At 38.1% G+C, this 19,106-nt stretch overlaps 1 protein-coding gene across 5 annotated transcripts in view; it reads right to left on the bottom strand.

Annotated features, from left to right (window-relative positions):
• Positions 1-2,212: 2,212 nt before the first annotated feature.
• The window catches only part of Dic1 (Dicarboxylate carrier 1), a 60,368-nt gene continuing 43,474 nt past the window's right edge, over positions 2,213-19,106 (bottom strand). For all 5 annotated transcript variants that reach the window (XM_068365133.1, XM_068365131.1, XM_068365130.1 and 2 more), the window contains exons 4-8: positions 14,607-14,776; positions 13,295-13,502; positions 4,954-5,034; positions 4,354-4,410; positions 2,213-4,153 (exon numbers count right to left, since the gene is read on the bottom strand). In XM_068365133.1, coding sequence (XP_068221234.1) covers positions 4,058-4,153; positions 4,354-4,410; positions 4,954-5,034; positions 13,295-13,502; positions 14,607-14,776 — 612 coding nt within the window. In that variant the 3' untranslated portion in view covers positions 2,213-4,057. The remainder of the gene's footprint in view (positions 4,154-4,353; positions 4,411-4,953; positions 5,035-13,294; positions 13,503-14,606; positions 14,777-19,106) is intronic.

Raw genomic sequence — 19,106 nt, 5'->3', positions numbered from 1 at the left:
ACTCCTGGGGAAGAACGCTCGGTTCTTTCCCCACGATGGACTTACCTCGTCCCCTACTCTGGGTAGGGGAAGGCGAGACAGAAGCCCCGTCGGACCGTTCACTGGGCGACGGTAGCAGCGAAGAAACACTAGCTTTCCTGGGTGAACGCTTCGACGATTTCTTCTTCTTCGTGCCGTAACGCACCCACTGAATATCACTCCAACCAACACACTCGAGGCACGTATCCGAAGACGAACAAACTTTGCCCCTACAGGAAGAGCAAAGGGAGTGAGGGTCCACTTCAGGTTTGGAGAGGAACGCTCCACACGATTTTCCGGCTCTAGGCCCAGGACAACGGCGGATCTGCTCCATAACGCACAAACACAAGACACAGGAACGCAGGGAATCAAAGGAATACACTGGGGAAGCACAAGGAAGGGAAGTGAACACACAGGAACACAAGGGATAAGCACAAGTTACCACACGGTAAACACGTGGGACACACGCGGCGCACACAAAGGGTCGAGAGAGAACGAGAGCACACGTCGCGACCAGAGAACTTACTGACGCTCACGACCCAGGCAGACCTCGACCTAGCGCAAAAGCTACCCTCGGGGCACATTCTCTTACGCCCGAGATAGCCCTCCATAGAAAACGGGTTTTAGGGTACACTACACAAAACTCTGGTCGGTAGAGAGGAGATTACAGGTAACTCCTAAGAAAGTAGTTCGAGGTAAGTATTCGTGTTGGAACAAACAAGATTTTGTATCTTTTCAGGAACACATACATACAGTGCACCCTTAGGAGAGAAAAATTTTGCCATAATATCATTTCTTAAATATAAGCTGAATGAACTAATGTTACCTGCAAGTTCTGAAGACTTTATACTTGATAAGGAAGTAAGCTGCTATCCATAGGGGTTCGCTAAACGAAACAAAGTTAGTGGATACCCAAGATCAAGTTTCAGTTTGCATATTCTCTTAATTTTCTATAGTGAGAGAAGCAGGAGATGAGTACATAACTATATATCCTTATCTAAACTTGGAAAATAACCAACAGGACCTATGTCTTCTTCAATTGCACAAAAAATTGGCTTATTGAGAAAGTCTTTTAAGATTTCCGGTGATCAATCTATTCTGAAGAAGTGTTTTAATTCTTTCATTCTACCTTGTTTTGAGTATTGTTCTCCTGTCTGGTGTTCAGCTGCTGATTCTCATCTTAATTTGTTGGATAGAAACTTACAGTCTATTAAATTTCTTATTCCTGATCTAGATATTAATCTTTGGCACCGTCGTTCAATTAGTTCATTATGCATGTTGCATAAGATTTTTCATAATTCTGACCATCCTTTACATTCAGATCTCCCTGGACAATTCTATCCTGTTCGTAATACTAGGCAGGCAGTTAATTCTAATAGCCAGGCCTTCTACATCATGAGGCTCAATACTACACAGTATTCTAGAAGTTTTATTCCAGCTGTTACCAAGTTGTGGAATGATCTTCCTAATCGGGTAGTTGAATCAGTAGAACTTAAAAAGTTCAAAGTTGGAGCAAATGTTTTATGTTGACCAGGCTGACATGAGTCTTTTTAGAGTTTGTATATGACATATCAGTTTTTGACGTTGTTAATAGTTTATATAGGACATATCTGTTTTGACGTTGTTAATAGTTTATATAGGACATATATGTTTTGACGCTATTACTGTTTTTAGAATGATATATTGTTAATTTATTCTCATCATTTATTTATTTCCTTATTTCCTTTCCTCAGTGGGCTATTTTTCCCTATTGGAGCCCTTGGGCTTATAGTATCTTGTTTTTCCAACTAGGGTTGTAGCTTGGCCAGTAATAATAATAACAATAATAATTCCCCGTCTGATATGTAAACGAAAGAAAAGAAGAACGTGTCAGTAACTACATTCAAGAGGTGAATTACAACTGAAGTAGACAATCACTATATAAACAAGATGAAGACAACAGTGATGTGTAAAGGATTTAAGCAATGATTGGGTAATACAGTACAACCTATGTAAAATAAAAAACAAAACAAAAAAAAATAAGCAAAAATAAAAAAGACAATCGATGAATTACAGATAAATATCAGACATAACTAGCATGCAATCTGCAATACCTTAATACTACCTACATCTACAGGATTCAACATATAAATATTAAACACCAATAAAGAGACTAAAAATAACAACAGCTATAATATGTTAATAAAAGAACATAATAATAGAACCATTTATTATTTTTTTATAGTGTACTACCAAGTTTTTCAAAACTTTGTGATAAAACATATCTACTTTTGCATTATAACAACTAAAACCATTTGCCGGGTAACAGATTATTTTCAACAACAGTTAACAACAACTAGGGTACTCGTTTTCTAAACCATAATCCAATATAAACTATTTATTGAACACATACAGATCTTGTGTTTGGCACTATCATGGAACTTAATAACGCAGAGCTGTCTTGAACACCAATGTCGTTCTAAATCCACTTTCCACTGGAAGACACTCAGGCACAGAGTTGACGCTTTTGCACTTATTTGACACTCATCTATAATACTCTTTGTGTGCTTGGTATCTATTATTGACTTTACAAAGACTGTGTGATTTAAATCAAAATATAAAAAACTAACAAAATAAAATCCCAAAAATATATTTCACATTCATGCGTCTACAAATGTGTGCACATATACAGACATAAGTTACCTATATGCAGCAGTATGGTTACGTGTTTATGTGCACACAGTAAACCTACATAAATTGAACTCTTCTATATACAAAAAAATGCAAATAAAAGTTCTCTACCACCATTTTCATTCAATTTCTAAAAAAAAAAATTCATTCCACAACTAAACGCTGTGGTAACAGCAAAGCTAATAATTTAAAATAATAGGGCAAAATTCAAGGAATCCATTGGGCATTAATTGGTGAGCAATAATTACAACTTATTAAATACTGATATGCATTCAGTTTCCTAAGAACTCCTCATTCTCTAATTCCATTATACCTACATCACCTCAACACTAATGTTTACAGAAAAATAACAATTGAACTTCTTCCTCAGGGGGTTCCTATTTTCTTTGATAAATTTAAAACTTCTATTGACTTGAATGAATGATTTGACATTCTCTGGCATCCTGTCTTTTGACTTGAAATTAAATAATTCTTGGATCTACTAATGGCAGCAGTAAATTTCCAAATAACAACCGTTGTGTTTTTCCTATCGATGTCTACTTCTAGAGACATTTACTATTATATTATCCACTATTGTGAATTACATGATGCGTGCTAATGCAAATACATTTGCTACTTCAACAATCAACACTTCATGCACGAAACCACAGCACTATTTTCTACTAACACAGTACATCTGAGTTCAGTAGTTTCCAAATCTCTTTAAATACCTTCAAAACCATTTCACACAACAGATCCCCCACCACACGTATGCATTACTGTATCTATTTTAACTAGATCAATGAGTTATAATTCTTTACACATTTGAGGCAGACCTCTCAGTTTTGTAAAATATATGCAATATTTTAAATTCCAAAACAATTAACATACTTGATATGTAAGCACAGCACAAATGTTACGGGGAGAACCCTTTCATAACAATAAAAATTCAAGTTTGTTAAATGCCAGCACATGTTTGCTAGGAATGGTCTCATACGTTACAAAAAGATACTGGAAGTCTCTCGATCTCCTTGAAATCACTGTCAATCACAATTTTACTGGAATGGTAACCTTAATAATAAAATTTAGCTTGCATCAATTACTCTAACTTCTATTCTAGTAGATATGCTCAAGAGAAATAATGGCAAGCTACTTCGGTTGCAAGAAGAGAACAGAATAGGTAGTTTAATAATTTCCAAATATATGAATACTTTAATGCTGTGTATAACTTCAAGCAAGACTTACAAAAATATACCTCATTCGATTCTATGAAGTCCACCCAGTAGGACTTGCAGATCAGTCCACAATTCTTTGTTAATCTATTTTTATCAAAGCTAAACACAAGTCTACTAGAATTTTTCCTATACTACTTACAGATTAATAAACTACACTATTTCAAAACCCCAAAGTTTTTCCTGAGTTGTTCAAATAGAATAAAGGTTAGGATTGTGTGTGGTCCCAACCGTACAAAAGCCGGCACATAACCCTGCAAGAAAAAAAAATGACTTTACTGTCTCGCTACAGAATGTTAGTAAAAATAACTTGCTATAACTTCTACTTGCTCTACTAACACAACAAGACATTGACACCTTACTAAAACGAAAGTGTGCAAATATTATCGACATATCTAAAAATATTCTCAAGTATACAAAGGTGCTAATAATCATCAAGAATACAGTCACTTACCTTAAAGAAACCAAGTGGACCTAATCTTGCTGTGTAAGTGATGATATGCCATAAATTCTGTGGGAAAAAAACTATATTGTAGATATTTTTCTAGCAAGACTCCTAAATCAAGAATGCAGTACAGGTAGTAAAATACTAAATCATGATTTTTCTATTCTTGTGAATAGCTACTCTTCATATACAGTACGGGTAATAAAATGTTATCACTTCAGTGTGTATCTTAATTTTTGTTTTATTTATATTTTTTACACTAAGTGTAGAATTATATTTACCAGAGTGTCATCCCTATTTTCTTTATACTTCAAAAGCTTACAATTGATTAATATTTGGATTTGTAAACCTTTAGACTATTGTTAGGTGTGGACTGAGGCTTATCAAGTGTGAACCATAGACTAATGTCTGGATACTGTGTATAAACATATCTTTTTTTGGTAAATGAATTTCAAAGAGATTTTGCTTAAATTCACATTAGCTAGAGACCTCTTTAGTCCATCTTAGCAAGGGTGCAATGGTCAGAATTCCATAAAAATATCCACACACAGCAGCCAGTACAAAGATTTAAAAAAATAAAAATCAGCTGTAACAAGCTGGAATACTTACCCTAAACTCCCCAGGACTAGCATTCATTGCTCTTGTCTTAATTACATCAACAGGCTGTGTCATTGTCGTTGCAATAGCACCCTGAAATGAAAGTAAATAACTTTAATAAAATCTCCCCTTTTCTATAATACTTCAGATGCACATTCTACTGAGAAATAAGTTTCATGAAGGAAAAAATTCTGAATCAAGACCACTCACAAATCTAAACTGTCGAGTTTTATGGCAATCTTCCAACAGTTTTGAAATCTAACTTTGCCTATTAATGACCTACCTATATTATATTACAAGGATTACCAGGGCACAGCATCATTTAAATAAGCCTAACACTTAGAGTTAATTCATAAATTTAACAAACCCAGTCATACTTTATACTTGCATGTTTCTATTTCGTATGATCTTCCACTCTACAGAGCCAGTAAGTGCTTACTTGTAAAAGAATAACCCTTTCAGAGAAAAATGTGCTTGATTCTTAAATTTTTACCAAGTATACAAAAAACAGGTCTACTAATCAACACAACGGATAAAATTATCTATTTGAAATCATTTACAGTAAAATCTACTTAACCAATGATTCGAAAATCACTTAACTGTGGCTGCTAACTGGAAACATTGGGCAAAATTTTAAAACCAAATGCCAATACAACCAACATCTAGACCCTTTCACCACTCAGTGAAGTACAGTATGATGCTAGACGCATGGGCGTTTTGTGTAAGACCGGTGTTGAAATACCCATAATCTACTACCACCACTGCTACCCCTAAAGTTATAGTAGTTCGATGATACGTGATAAGGTTCTGGTGGATAGAGGTGACAAAATGAAGGACAATGATAGATTCACTTGTGTTGCAGAATTTGAGCTTACATAAGGAACTCATATGAACAGTTTATTTACTGCCTGGCAAAGCAATACTGTAACCCACTTTTCAGAAAGTGGGGGATGGATGGAGAAGTTTAAGAAGAGAATAATTTGAAAAAAGTTAAAATTACCAGAGAATCTCCATCTGCATTTGAAGTAGTAGGGCTAACATATCCAGTAAAATATGCAAAAATAATTAGAAAAGGGGAATATCATCCTAGGTGAGTTTTCAACTATGACGACTTTTTTGTTAAATATGTTATTTTCATTAGTAAAATAAATTTTTGAATATACTTACCCGATAATCATGTAGCTGTCAACTCCGTTACCCGACAGAATTCTACGGGAGGGATACGCCAGCTATCACTATACTAGAAGGGGGTGTACTCACAAGCGCCACCTGTGGCCAGGTACTACAGTACTTGTTGTTGACGCCACCTCACTTTTTCCTCGGTCCACTGGTTCTCTATGGGGAGGAAGGGTGGGTCAATTAAATCATGATTATCGGGTAAGTATATTCAAAAATTTATTTTACTAATGAAAATAACATTTTTCAATATTAAACTTACCCGATAATCATGTAGCTGATTCACACCCAGGGGGGTGGGTGAAAAACCAGTGTACAAGACTAAAGGATAGCTAAGTATCCCGTATTTCATATAATCAGTTATCCACAATAACAATGAAATAATAAGTACCTGGTAAGGAAGTCGACTTGAACCGTTACTCTGCCTTTAATAAGATCGTCTTCCTTACTGAGCGCAGCGTTCCTCTTGGAAGGCTGAATCAACTCAAAGGTGCTAAAGTATACAGGGCTGCAACCCATACTAAAGGACCTCATCACAACCTTTAACCTCGGCGCTTCTCAAGAAAGAATTGACCACCCGCCAAATCAACAAGGATGTGGAAGGCTTCTTAGCCGACCGTACAACCCATAAAAAGTATTCAAGAGAAAGGTTAAAAGGTTATGGGATTATGGGAATGTAGTGGCTGAGCCCTCGCCTACTTCTGCATTCGTTGCTACGAATGGTCCCAGGGTGTAGCAGTACTCGTAAAGAGACTGGACATCTTTGAGATAGAATGATGCGAACACTGACTTGCTTCTCCAATAGGTTGCATCCATAACACTCTGCAGAGAATGGCTCTGTTTGAAGGCCACTGAAGTAGCCACAGCTCCCACTTCATGTGTCCTTACCTTCAGCAAAGCAAGGTCTTCTTCCTTCAGATGAGAATGTGTTTCTCTAATCAGAAGCCTGAATAGTAAGAAACTGAGTTCTTAGAACTTGGAAAAGAAGGTTTCTTGATAGCACACTATAAGGCTTCTGATTGTCCTTGTAAAGGTTAAGACCTTTTTAGATAGTACCTAAGAGCTCTAACTGGGCAAAGTACTCTCTTCCGTTCATTCCCCACCAAGTTGGACAGGCTTGGGATCTCGAACGACTTAGGCCAAGGACGTGAAGGAAGCTCGTTTAGCAAAAACCGAGCTGCAAGGAACATGTAGCCGTTTCAGATGTGAAAACAATGATCCTGCTGAAGGCGTGGATCTCACTTACTCTTTTAGCTGTTGTCAAGCACACGAGGAAAAGAGTTTTTAATGTGAGGTCCTAAAAAGAGGCTGATTGGAGAGGTTCAAATCTTGATGACATAAGGAACCTTAGGACCACGTCTAGATTCCAGCCTGGAGTGGACAACCGACGTTCCTTTGAGGTCTCAAAAGACCTAGGGAGGTCCTGTAGATCTTTGTTGGTGGAAAGATCCAAGCCTCTGTGGCGGAAAACCGCTGCCAACATACTTCTGTAACCCTTGATCGTAGGAGCTGAAAGGGATCTTACTTTCCTTAGATATAACAGGAAGTCAGCAATCTGGGTTACAGTGGTACTGGTTGAGGAAACTGCATTGGTCTTGTACCAGCTACGGAAGACTTCCCCTTGAGACTGATAGATTCTGAGAGTGGATGTTCTCCTTGCTTTGGCAATCGCTCTGGCTGCCTCCTTCGAAAAGCCCCTAGCTCTTGAGAGTCTTTCGAAAGTCTGAAGGCAGTCAGACGAAGAGCGTGGAGGATTGGGTGTACCTTCTTTACGTGAGGTAGACTTAGAAGGTTCACTCCTAGAGGAAGAGTCCTGGGAATGTCGACCAGCCATTGCAGTACCTCTAAGAACCATTCTCTCGCGGGCCAGAGCGGAGCCAACCAACGTCAGCCGTGTCCCTTTGTGAGAGGAGAACTTCTGAAGTACCCTGTTGACAATCTTGAACGGCGGGAATGCATACAGGTCGAGATGGAACCAATCCAGCAGAAAAGCATCCACGTGAACTGCTGCTGGGTCTGGAATCGGAGAACAATACAACAGGAGTCTCTAGGTTATCGAGGTAGCGAACAGATCTATGGTTGGCTGACCCCACAGGGCCCAAAGTCTGCTGCAAACATTCTTGAGAAGGGTCCACTCTGTGGGGATGACCTGACCCTTCCGGCTGAGGTGATCTGCCATGACATTCATACCGCCCTGAATGAACCTTGTTACCAGTTAGCTTTCGATCTTTAGACCAGATGAGTAGGTCCCTTGCGATCTAGAACAACTTCCACGAAAGAGTCCCTCCCTGCTTGAAGATGTAAGCCAGGGCTGTGGTGTTGTCAGAGTCCACCTCCACCACTTTGTTAAGCTGGAGGGACTTGAAGTTTATCAAGGCCAGAATAACCGCCAACAACTCCTTGCAATTGATGTCAAGTGTCCTTTGCTCCTGATTCCATGTTCCCGAGCATTCTTGTCCGTCCAAAGTCGCACCCCAGCCCGTGTCTGATGCGTCCGAGAGGAGACGGCGGTCGTGTTTCTGAACAGCCAAAGGTAGACTTCCTTGAGAAGAAAGCTGTTCTTACACCACGCGAGAGAAGACCTCCTCTCTTCGGAAACAGGAACTGAGACCGTCTCTAGCGTCATGTCCTTTATCCAGTGAGCAGCTAGATGATACTGAAGGGGGGGGAGGTGGAGTCTCCCTAACACGATGAACAGGGCCAGCGATGAAAGTGTCCCTGTTAGACTCATCCACTACCTGACTGAGCATCGGTTCCTTCTCAGCATGCTCTGGATGCATTCTAGGGCTTGGAAGATCCTTGGGGCCGACGGAAAAGCCCGAAAAGCTCGACTCTGAAGATCCATACCCAAGGAGACAATGGTCTGGGATGGGACGAGCTGAGACTCCTCAAAATTGACCAGGAGGCCCAGTTGCTTGGTCAGATCCATAGTCCATTTGAAAATCTCCAGACAGCGACGACTTGTGGGAGCTCTTAAAAGCCAGTCGTCTGACGGAGCCGGACACAAGATCATGGTACTGCTGCACAGTCTGTGAACTGTCAACCATGGGCAAGCGAGGAAGTACAGTGACAACCCGAATCTGTCTAGACTGTCTGGGTCGTACAGACAACTCCTTATCGGGTTGCTGAGGTTGCCGCACTGCGTCACAACAAGTCACTTCTGCTGGTTGTTGAACGTCTTCCCCGTGACACATTGACTCCGTAAACAAAAAATCCTCTAACAAGGACTAAGCTTGGACTGCATGTCTTGCAACACAGCTCAAGGTCTATGGGAGCAGGTTTGGTAACAGACGGGATTAGCGACTGAAGTGGAACCATTACCTTCCCTGGAAGCATGTTATGCTTAAATAAAAGTCCATAGGAGGCTACGCAGCTAAAGGCTCCCTCCAAATGACAGAGTCCTCAAGGGAATATCAGAAGGAGGGAGAAAAGAACTTTCTCATCTACAGGGACCATATCCTAGAAAAGCTAAGTTCTCTCAGTGAGGGTTTCACTGGTGCAAAAGCAGCAGACTAGAAGGCAACGTTATGAAACTGCTTGACAGTCTAGTGAGTTGGCAACAACCAAAGATGTGTGACTGAGAAGCATGCGGTAAGGTATGCAGAGCATGTTGTATGCAGAGTATGCTGTATGCAGAGCATGCTGTATGTAGAGCATGTTGTATGCAGAGCATGCTGAATGCAGAGCATGCTGTATGCAGAGCATGTTGTATGCAGAGCATGCTGAATGCAGAGCATGCTGTATGCAGAGCATGTTGTATGCAGAGCATGCTGTATGCAGAGCATGCTGTATGCAGAGCATGTTGTATGCAGAGCATGCTGTATGTAGAGCATGTTGTATGCAGAGCATGCTGAATGCAGAGCATGCTGTATGCAGAGCATGTTGTATGCAGAGCATACTGTAAGCAGAGCATGCTGTATGTAGAGCATGCTGTAAGGTAAGCAGAGCGTGTGCATGGCGTTTAACATTTCTCAGAAATTCCATGACCAGTGCTAGAGTGCTTTATGCATGCTTGCATGGGGTTTTAATATCAACATAATATTTACCTTACATTCATAACTCATGATTCATATTTTTGCCATATTTTGCGATATTGTTAAAAATATATTGCAAGGAATACAAATATATTTTTATAAGTAATACAAATAACCTCCATTATCATAATGTTTGAAAATGGAGGTAAGGTATGCTGAACAGCAGAGTCAGAACGAGCTGGAACAACAATAGTTGTGGTTTCCTCTTCAAGACTCTGTTGAGGGAACACCTGAGGCTCAGTCTGCAAAGGCTGATCAAAGGAAGTAGCAGAAGGTAGGCGCATGGGTGGAGGAGGCTGACTCCTGGCATGAGTGGCTGAACTCAAGGGTTGCGCTTGCTGAGTGGTTGGCGGATGCGCAGTAGCAAGTTCCTGAGGAACGAGTTGAGGTTCCTGCGGTGTGAGCTGAGAGCGAAAAGGTAGTGGCTGCGCAGAACGCAGTAAAAGTCTCGCAAGTTGAGGCTCCTGAGGCGCAAGGCTAAGGTGTTGTGGTGCTTGCCTTGAGGAGGGTTGAGCTCGCTGCAGCGAGAGCTGAGGAGACTGACTCATGGATGGGAGAGGTTGTTGTACCTCAAGCGAGTGTTGCCTCACTGGTGGAACAGCAAGTGGAAGCGGAGGAAGAGAGGTATAAGCCTCCTGTTCCCATTGCTGAGGTTGCCTTAAGGAAGGCGGAGGGAGCTGCACACCACTGGGATCAGTAAACTCATAACGTGGCTCAACATCGTACGCCTGGCAGGCGGAGCTGCGGTCAGGCGGAGCGAGCGCAGGCGGAGCGAGCGCAGGCGGAGGCGCAACCTTCTCAGCCCGACACTCACGCATCAAGACCGAAAGTTGTGACTGCATGGACTGCAGTAGAGTCAACTTGGGGTCGGCAGACACTAAGGTCTGCTGAGGTAAAGCCTTAACAGCAGAGATCTGTTGCGGCAGAACCTTACTCCTCTTAGGCGGAGTACATTCAACTGATGACTGAGGAGAGTCAGAGCTAACCCAATGACTGCATCCGGGTTGTTGAACTCTAACTTCGTACGTCTGGCATAGGTCTGGACTTTACGTTTAAGAGGTCTTGAGACCTGAGACCAGCGTTTTCTCCCCTAAATTTCTTCTGCAGACGAGCAAAATAAGGGCTCAATCGTCTGCGGGTGGGAGTGACGGTCTCGGTAAGACACGCCCGCAACCACCGAGGATACTTCTGTGCGCCGATCAAGGCCTGCTGAACCCTTTTGCCCTTCGACATTGCTTCTCCCCTGGGCTTGGGAGCTTGCAAGAGGTCCCGGACTGGGAGGACGACTGGCGCGCACAGAAGTACCCTCACGCACACACTGACACACTTTGCGCTAATCACTTATCACTTTGATTTTCTGTTTGCACTTATTTCACTGAACTCGAAACTTTAAGTGGTTTGTACCTGAAACACGCAATTCTATCCTTTCTTAAAAGTTAGTAATTGCAAAAACAGAATTACAATGTAACAGAAAAATCTAATGAAAGATAAATAATTCAGTGGCTGGAAAGAGACTAAACACTAGATCACTCTAGAAACGTTTACCTTCTTCCCCTAAAGAGACTAGGGAGAAGAGCAAAAACGATAACAACGTTACTCGCTTGAATGAAACGTTTATCCTCCTCTTTCTCCCTCCGTCTCTATCTCTCTCTCTCTCTCTCTCTCTTGACTTAGAACCTGAGAGAAGAGCCCAATCATATATATCGTTAAAACATATTATTGTTAAAGGAAAAAACTGAAATATTTCCCAAAATGAAAAGTTCCTTTATTAGGATTAAAACCATTAAGTTAAGAAAGAATGAACAAAACGCTAGACACGGTTACTCTTACTGCAACGTGAAACCGTGAAAATTCTTTCTCTATCGTAACGATAGAGCGCAAGTTGAACGTTCTGAACGTCAACAACTGCAGAGACAAAACAAAACGTTAGTTCAACTTTGAAAACAGTACGAGACTATCAAAGAAATTCTTTCAAAGACATTAAAATAGCATAATATGTTAACAGGTAAAACCGAAATGACGGGCTCAATGTTAATTAACTTCGGTACCAAGAAAAGACCGCCTACTATTAGGAAGGTCGAATATAAACAAATATAAAAATTAATTTTAATAAGTTTATAATAAAAGGAAGTTAATCGAAGAGGCCTATAAGAGGCGGAGAGATATAAAATAAATCTATAACTTTTGTTAAGCAAATTTAAGAAAGAGAGTCTTTACTCTCTTAGACACCAACACTTCCGTCTAAGGGAAGGGTCGGCCATTTAAAGGTGAAAGAGAGTTCATACTCTCTTCGTCACCATAATTAATCAAATTAATTCCAAAAGCTAACTAAGCTAATATAGAAGTTTCCAGTATAGCGAATAGCTGCAAATTTTAGAGAAATACTTCACCAAACCGTGAACAATACTCCAAAATCATAAGCGTATCCAAGAACGTCTTGCCGGAAGCACGACAGAGGAAAAAGTGAGGTGGCGTCAACAACAAGTACTGTAGTACCTGGCCACAGGTGGCGCTTGTGAGTACACCCCCTTCTAGTATAGTGATAGCTGGCGTATCCCTCCCGTAGAATTCTGTCGGGCAACGGAGTTGACAGCTACATGATTATCGGGTAAGTTTAATATTGAAAACTTTAGTAGAGCAAGCACCCAAGTTCAAGGCATGGCTCTTTGTGATAATGTGGCCGGTCATAAGGTGCCAGGCATTGTCTATCACTCTAGAACCCAAACATTTCAAAGAACAAAAAGAATGATACACTCCTTTTCTGGCAACAGAATGTCAAGGAATAGGTTGCAGCTATTTTTTTTCAAACAAGGGTTCAATAAATGCTTCCTTCATGAAGTAAAAGCATACCTTGAGAAGGAAAGGCTACCGTTCAAGGCATTGCTAATTGTAGACACTGTCTGTTCCCAGACATCACCAAGACACAGTGATGAAAAATCGGAGGACAACTGTTTAATTCTTGCTACCAAACACTACCTCGATCATACAGCCTCTTGACCAGGTCACCATAAAGTTTGTATAAGTGACTTACACTCGACATTAAAAACATCATAGATGTTTTAAATGAAAGCCGTAAGTAATGTAAATATCTATGCATAATGAAGTAACACTAATAGTGCATACAATTAAATGTTATTACTTACCGCTGCTAAGGAACTGGTGAAATGGCAAGTGAGATTATCATTGAAATACGGTGTACTTATGAGAAGAGACTTGATCTGGTCATAAAATGAAAGCTGACCAATTGTCATGAGAACTGCCCTAAAGGTTGCAGTAGAAGCTCCTCGGAATAGCCTACTAACACCCTCTTCTTTCGTTACACGTATGAGTCCATCTAAAGCGTGTTTGTAACTGAAATAAAAAACAAATGAAAAATTGTTTATATAACTGGTATCATGAAAATTAATTATGTAAAAGAATTTCTGTGGATAGCAATTTATGCCTTGGTATCCTGTAAGGATGAATGTATACTACATTAAGGTATTACTAGTTATCTATATACCTAAGGAATAAATTTATAAAACCAACTACTGTTGAATGTTAACAAACATCCTCTCTTAACAGTTATCAGATACAGTACAGATATTACACTACACCCTTACTAATTTTGTTCATTTCCCTACAACTGCATTAACATACCTGTATTAACTAAGATTTAGCAATCAAGAGCAACATTCATACCCAATGTTGTTGCCTCATGTTGCTTAAGGGATAAAAATTACAGTGGTATGCACTCTACATATTACATCATTAATAATCTAGTGACTACCGACTCCATACAAAAAAATAAGATAAAAAGCTATAAATTTTTGTACCTTGCATTTTTGTGGTTATGACTTTCCTGTTAAAAGACTAGAACAGTTAATGAAATAAAACTTGAAATACCTAAAGAAAGTGTCTTTCTTCACTCAGGGTCAGTTTTTCAAATTGCAAAACATGGACTCAGTGTGCATGAGTGACACCAACTGATTTAGGCCCCATTGGACTACTGTAGTCACAGCATCTCCAATGCTTAAATTTGTCTGACATGTCATCATCAGTAACCAATACTAATTCAGGAGACAATAATACCTGGAACCTTAGTTTACACCCAGCCACTATCTTTAGTTTCCGTCAAAAACATTCAACATCAACAAGTGCCAATATTTGCGAGTGGGTGCATCTAATTTGAAGGTAACAGTTAATCAAGCTTTTAATTACGGTAGTTATCCATTATTCTTAGTGATAGCGTTAATATAATAGGTGTTTGTTTTACTGATCAAGATGGCTTTCAGTGTTTTTAATTATTTATACCGTGTGATAATATCATTCACTCCCAGCTTTCGTGTCAGAATGGAAGTACTCAAGATTTTGTACTTTCCCACCTATTCAATTTTCATGAAAATTTAGAGAGAGAGAGAGAGAGAGAGAGAGAGAGAGAGAGAGAGAGAGAGAGAGAGAGAGAGAGAGACTTACTTCCTTCTCTCCTTCGGAGGCAACTTGATATCATTCTGCATTCTAACATTGACCATGTCTCCAGGAGTACCAACAAATCCACCACATGCCCCAGCAAATCCAGCAAGTAAGACTCTCTTGTGGAAGGGTAAAGGTCCACTTGAAGTATCTCCAAGCTGTTGTTTTGCAACCTATAAAGAATAAAAAGACAATGAGATACTGAGAAAAGTAATAGTAAGATGCATACTAAAACATTCTAAAAAATATTTTAAGATCACCTTTTAATTTTTTTTTTTTTTTGTGGACGTACTTGAAAAGATTATTGTACTTAACACTAGTATAACTAACATCAACTAGAAATAAAAGAATTTCTGCATGTACTCATCCATCATATATATACAATTTTTAGTCCTTAGAAGTATTCACTGATACAAGGGATGGTAATATAAGTGATGAATCATAATCGTGTACATACTTCTGACGCAGGGCTTTCGTGTAGACAAAACATTTAAAACAATATGCGAAGAGGATTGGGCTTATCAGTATATCACTATGAACTGCAATTCTTTAACTTCTGATTCAAGAATTCCAATATTTTATCCCTTGCATGAGATTTTGCAGAGCTAAAAAAAATTCCTAACTTTCCTAAATGTTCTTAAATGGCATAACGTCATACTACAAAATGCAGCACTATTTCTAAGTGGAATTAACAAAGCAAGTTCAATTTAAAATCCTGACACTGAATAGATGAATTGGATTCTACGAACTAATCTGTAAAAATTACAATTGCTGACGATAAATAAATGTGCTTTGAGTAAACCATTATGATATACAGTGTTTGTCCCACTGAATGGTTTTTGGTGCTTATTTCTTCAGCTGTGAATATGTTACTATATCTAACAGGTAAAGCGCTTTCTCATGAGCTCCTATTAACTCCTTTAAAAATTTAATAGTGCGCAATTCTTCCGTGCAAGAGTGCTTTAAGAAGAAACTACAAGACCTGCAAAAAACATTGTACAAGTTACCAGTAACCATCTATCATGAGGTCCACTGGTACTGTAACGAACATTTTCAAATCAAATTTGTATTAGACGAAAATTGTTCAAAAAAACTTTTTTTCACCATCAAAATTAAAAACGGAATACTGTACTTAATCAATATGAAATGTGTGGTCGTCTTTAACAGACTTTTACTATTTGTAATGTGCGCTAAAACTTCATGCAAAAAAAGTTAATTTAAGTTCTATAGCAAACTACAAAATGTATATGGCTTAGCAAGTAACGATAACAATAATAATAATACTGTACAGACACCCCACCTTCTCAAATTCCATTTTCGCAAAATCACCTTTTACCGAGGTTTTCAGGCGAGCCATGGTCCCAATTTTTAGGGCGATCCTCGAAATGTGTTGAATTTCACCAAAAATAACTAATTTTAAAATTTCATTTTTTTTTTTATTTCTACAATAAAATAATTTTTCACCTCAAATTAAAAATAAAAATATGATGGGAGTACTCCATACATAATTAAAATCATATATTAAGGTTTTAAGGAAATTTTCCATGTCATGTAGCCTTAAAAAATTTTAATTCTACGTTGTGTCGTATGTATACGGTAGGGAAATTGGATAGCACAATGAACTCCAGTCCCATACCAGTGAGCTAGACTGGGATAGTGTAACCTCACGTAACATTCAGCTGTGCTCTTGTAAGTATAACATAAAACATTTGTAAATACTGTACAGTAAAAGTGTACATGGGATTGGGGGAAAAATTTGTAGCTTTGTGGGGAGGGTTTATAATGGATTGAAATAACTGTAAATAGTGAAAAATAGGTTTCACCAGCTTTTCGTGAAATTTCGCTTTCCACGAGGGGTCCTGGAACGTAACCCTCACTAAAGCAGGGGATGACTGTAGGTTTAATAAATAATAGCCAATTCTTTGAGTATACTAAATAATTTTAAAATTTTCCTACCATTTCCATTTACCAACTTTGCTTCCTTCATTAATTTATTTCTAAAACATCAAAGGCAATAAGCTCTACCTTGATCGCTATGTTTACCACGATAGATCTGCTGCATCATAATAAACTTTTGCCACATACTGTAATGTATTTCTTTCTCTGATAAATGTATTTTCTATTTGAATGAAAATTTATTCCCTCACTTTGAACTAATGGATTTCGGTTCCACCACTCAATTGCATTAACTAGAAATGTAAACTAACCTTTAAACCACACAAACTACAATAATTAAAAACATTATAACATCGATAGCTGAAATGAGATAATGTACTGTAATGTATTATTGTGCATTAATACCTGTTATTTTTGGTGTTCATGTTACTAAAAAGTATTAAGGATTGTTATTCTGAGGAATACCAGTAAAAATGATAAATCTGTTAAAACACAAATTGCACTAGCAATTTTTCCAAGGCAAATTATCATGTTTTTAGTTTTAAAATCATGGATAAGGTATGCAGGGAATGGGATTTCATCAAGACACAGAACAATCTCGGTCTCGACTCATAGAAAGACAATCATTTCTCCTATCTTGATTTGGAAACAAACTTACTTGCATGAATATAGATGATTTTTCAACCAAAATCTAGCTCAAAATAATGTCCTTACCTAACTGATGTACCAAGATTCAAAGTCATTCACTAAAGCCTAATTAGGTAATGTGATTTATACCATATAATTTGTGAAGCTAAAGCAAAGTGACTTCCAACAGTTAAATATTACCACCACTGGAAGAAAACTACATTCGGTTAAGGAAAAATGACGGAAAAAGCTGAAACGAAGGAAAAAAATAACAGCAAATCAATTACAGTGAAAGGCTGAAAGGCACATGCATTTTACAAAAATGAGGTTGAGTATCTATTAGGTCACGGTAAAGAAAAATAAAGTTAAATGTTCATAAAATTATATTAATTTAACTTTCAATATATTTACTGTAATGGCTTAAGAGGGAAAGCAAAATCAAGAAAGGTGATAAAAAAAGGATTTAGTTTGGTAAATGATTAGATTTTCATTCACTGCCAATTCAAGAATAATATTCAAATAATATAAATTCCTTTTAATCACAGTACTACAAGCAATTTTTCTAATGAAAATGGTAATATCATCCTCATCATTGTAAAACCTGTATTATATACACACGCCATGCTTCTTAAAGATGCAAGCACGGACACCTGACTAGTCCATTTTAAGACTGGCAAGAAGAGTACAGCCTCCCAGCACCCTCATACTAAGGCTGCAAAAGATACATTAACTTGAAGTAGTCCTCTTGCCTCAGTTTTCACATTAACAGAAAACATTGAAGACCTATACAGGTTATAGTTGTCATAAAATGAAGCTTTTGTTGGCACTATTAATCAAAAAAAATTGTTAAGAGCAAGAGAAATTTATATACAGTATAATCTTTAAATGCGGTATATTACGCACATTAACAGAAACTATTAAGAAGACACCTTGCCAAATAAACATACACTGTTAAAGAATTTATATTCAATCAAAATCACTGAAACACTACATTGAGTTAATGAAATTATGTACTGTACAATGTTAAAGAATTTATATTCAATCTAATTCACTGAAACACTACATTGAGTTAATGAAATTATGTCCTGTACAGTATATTGAATCATGACAAACTACACAATAATAAAAGTTTTGCAGTGCACTATATTAAAATTATATTTTTTAATGTATCTACAGTATTTCTTCCTTTTAAAGAAACAGCAGATACCACTATACTGTAATTCTAAAACTGTATTTCCTGTATACTCTACATGGGTATCTGTGCCCCTTTTCCTTAAAATAGTTCCAATGCCAACAGGCCTTACAAAAATATTAAGAAACAAATACTCCACATGATTTCATTAAGGCCAGATATATTCTTCAGCTTGCTCTAAGATAAATTTCTTTCCTCTGAAGACAAGAATAATGAAAATACCCCTGCAGTATTTAAAATGAAGTGTTACAGTATTAAAACTCAAAATAAAAAATTCTACACTATGAAAGGATTATTTAATAAAGACCTTTGAAAACTTCAGAGCTACATACAAAGGTTCGAAGATGTTAAAAAAGGTTCGATTAAGAGAAAATATAGAGCTGTTTTGGTAAGCGATCTCAAACTCGTGCTTTTGCTTTGGTATGGGATCTCGCCTGATAGTAGCGATCTCACTTTACTTCACGGCGAAGCAAGAACCATTAGATTTTCTAACAAAAAAAATATTTATATATATATTCCGGGAATGATTATCTAAGAAATAATAATCAATCATTGATGATAGCGTACGCAGCTCAACATTACCGCTTGCCAGTACATATGGAGCTTGATGTTTTTATTTTTTCACGAGCGAAACTAGCGCACAGCAAAGCAAGAACCATTAGATTTTCTATTATTCTTGTTTTTATTTTACCTACTACCAAAGCAAAAGAATAATTTCCGAGATCATGCCATAAATGAGATCACATACAAAAACAGCACTGAAAATATATACAGACAAAATTCTTCTT

The sequence above is a fragment of the Palaemon carinicauda genome, chromosome 42 (genome assembly GCF_036898095.1).
Source record: "Palaemon carinicauda isolate YSFRI2023 chromosome 42, ASM3689809v2, whole genome shotgun sequence".
In the NCBI taxonomy this organism is placed as follows: Eukaryota; Metazoa; Arthropoda; class Malacostraca; order Decapoda; family Palaemonidae; genus Palaemon; species Palaemon carinicauda.
This window is presented reverse-complemented; position numbering and strand designations above follow the sequence as displayed.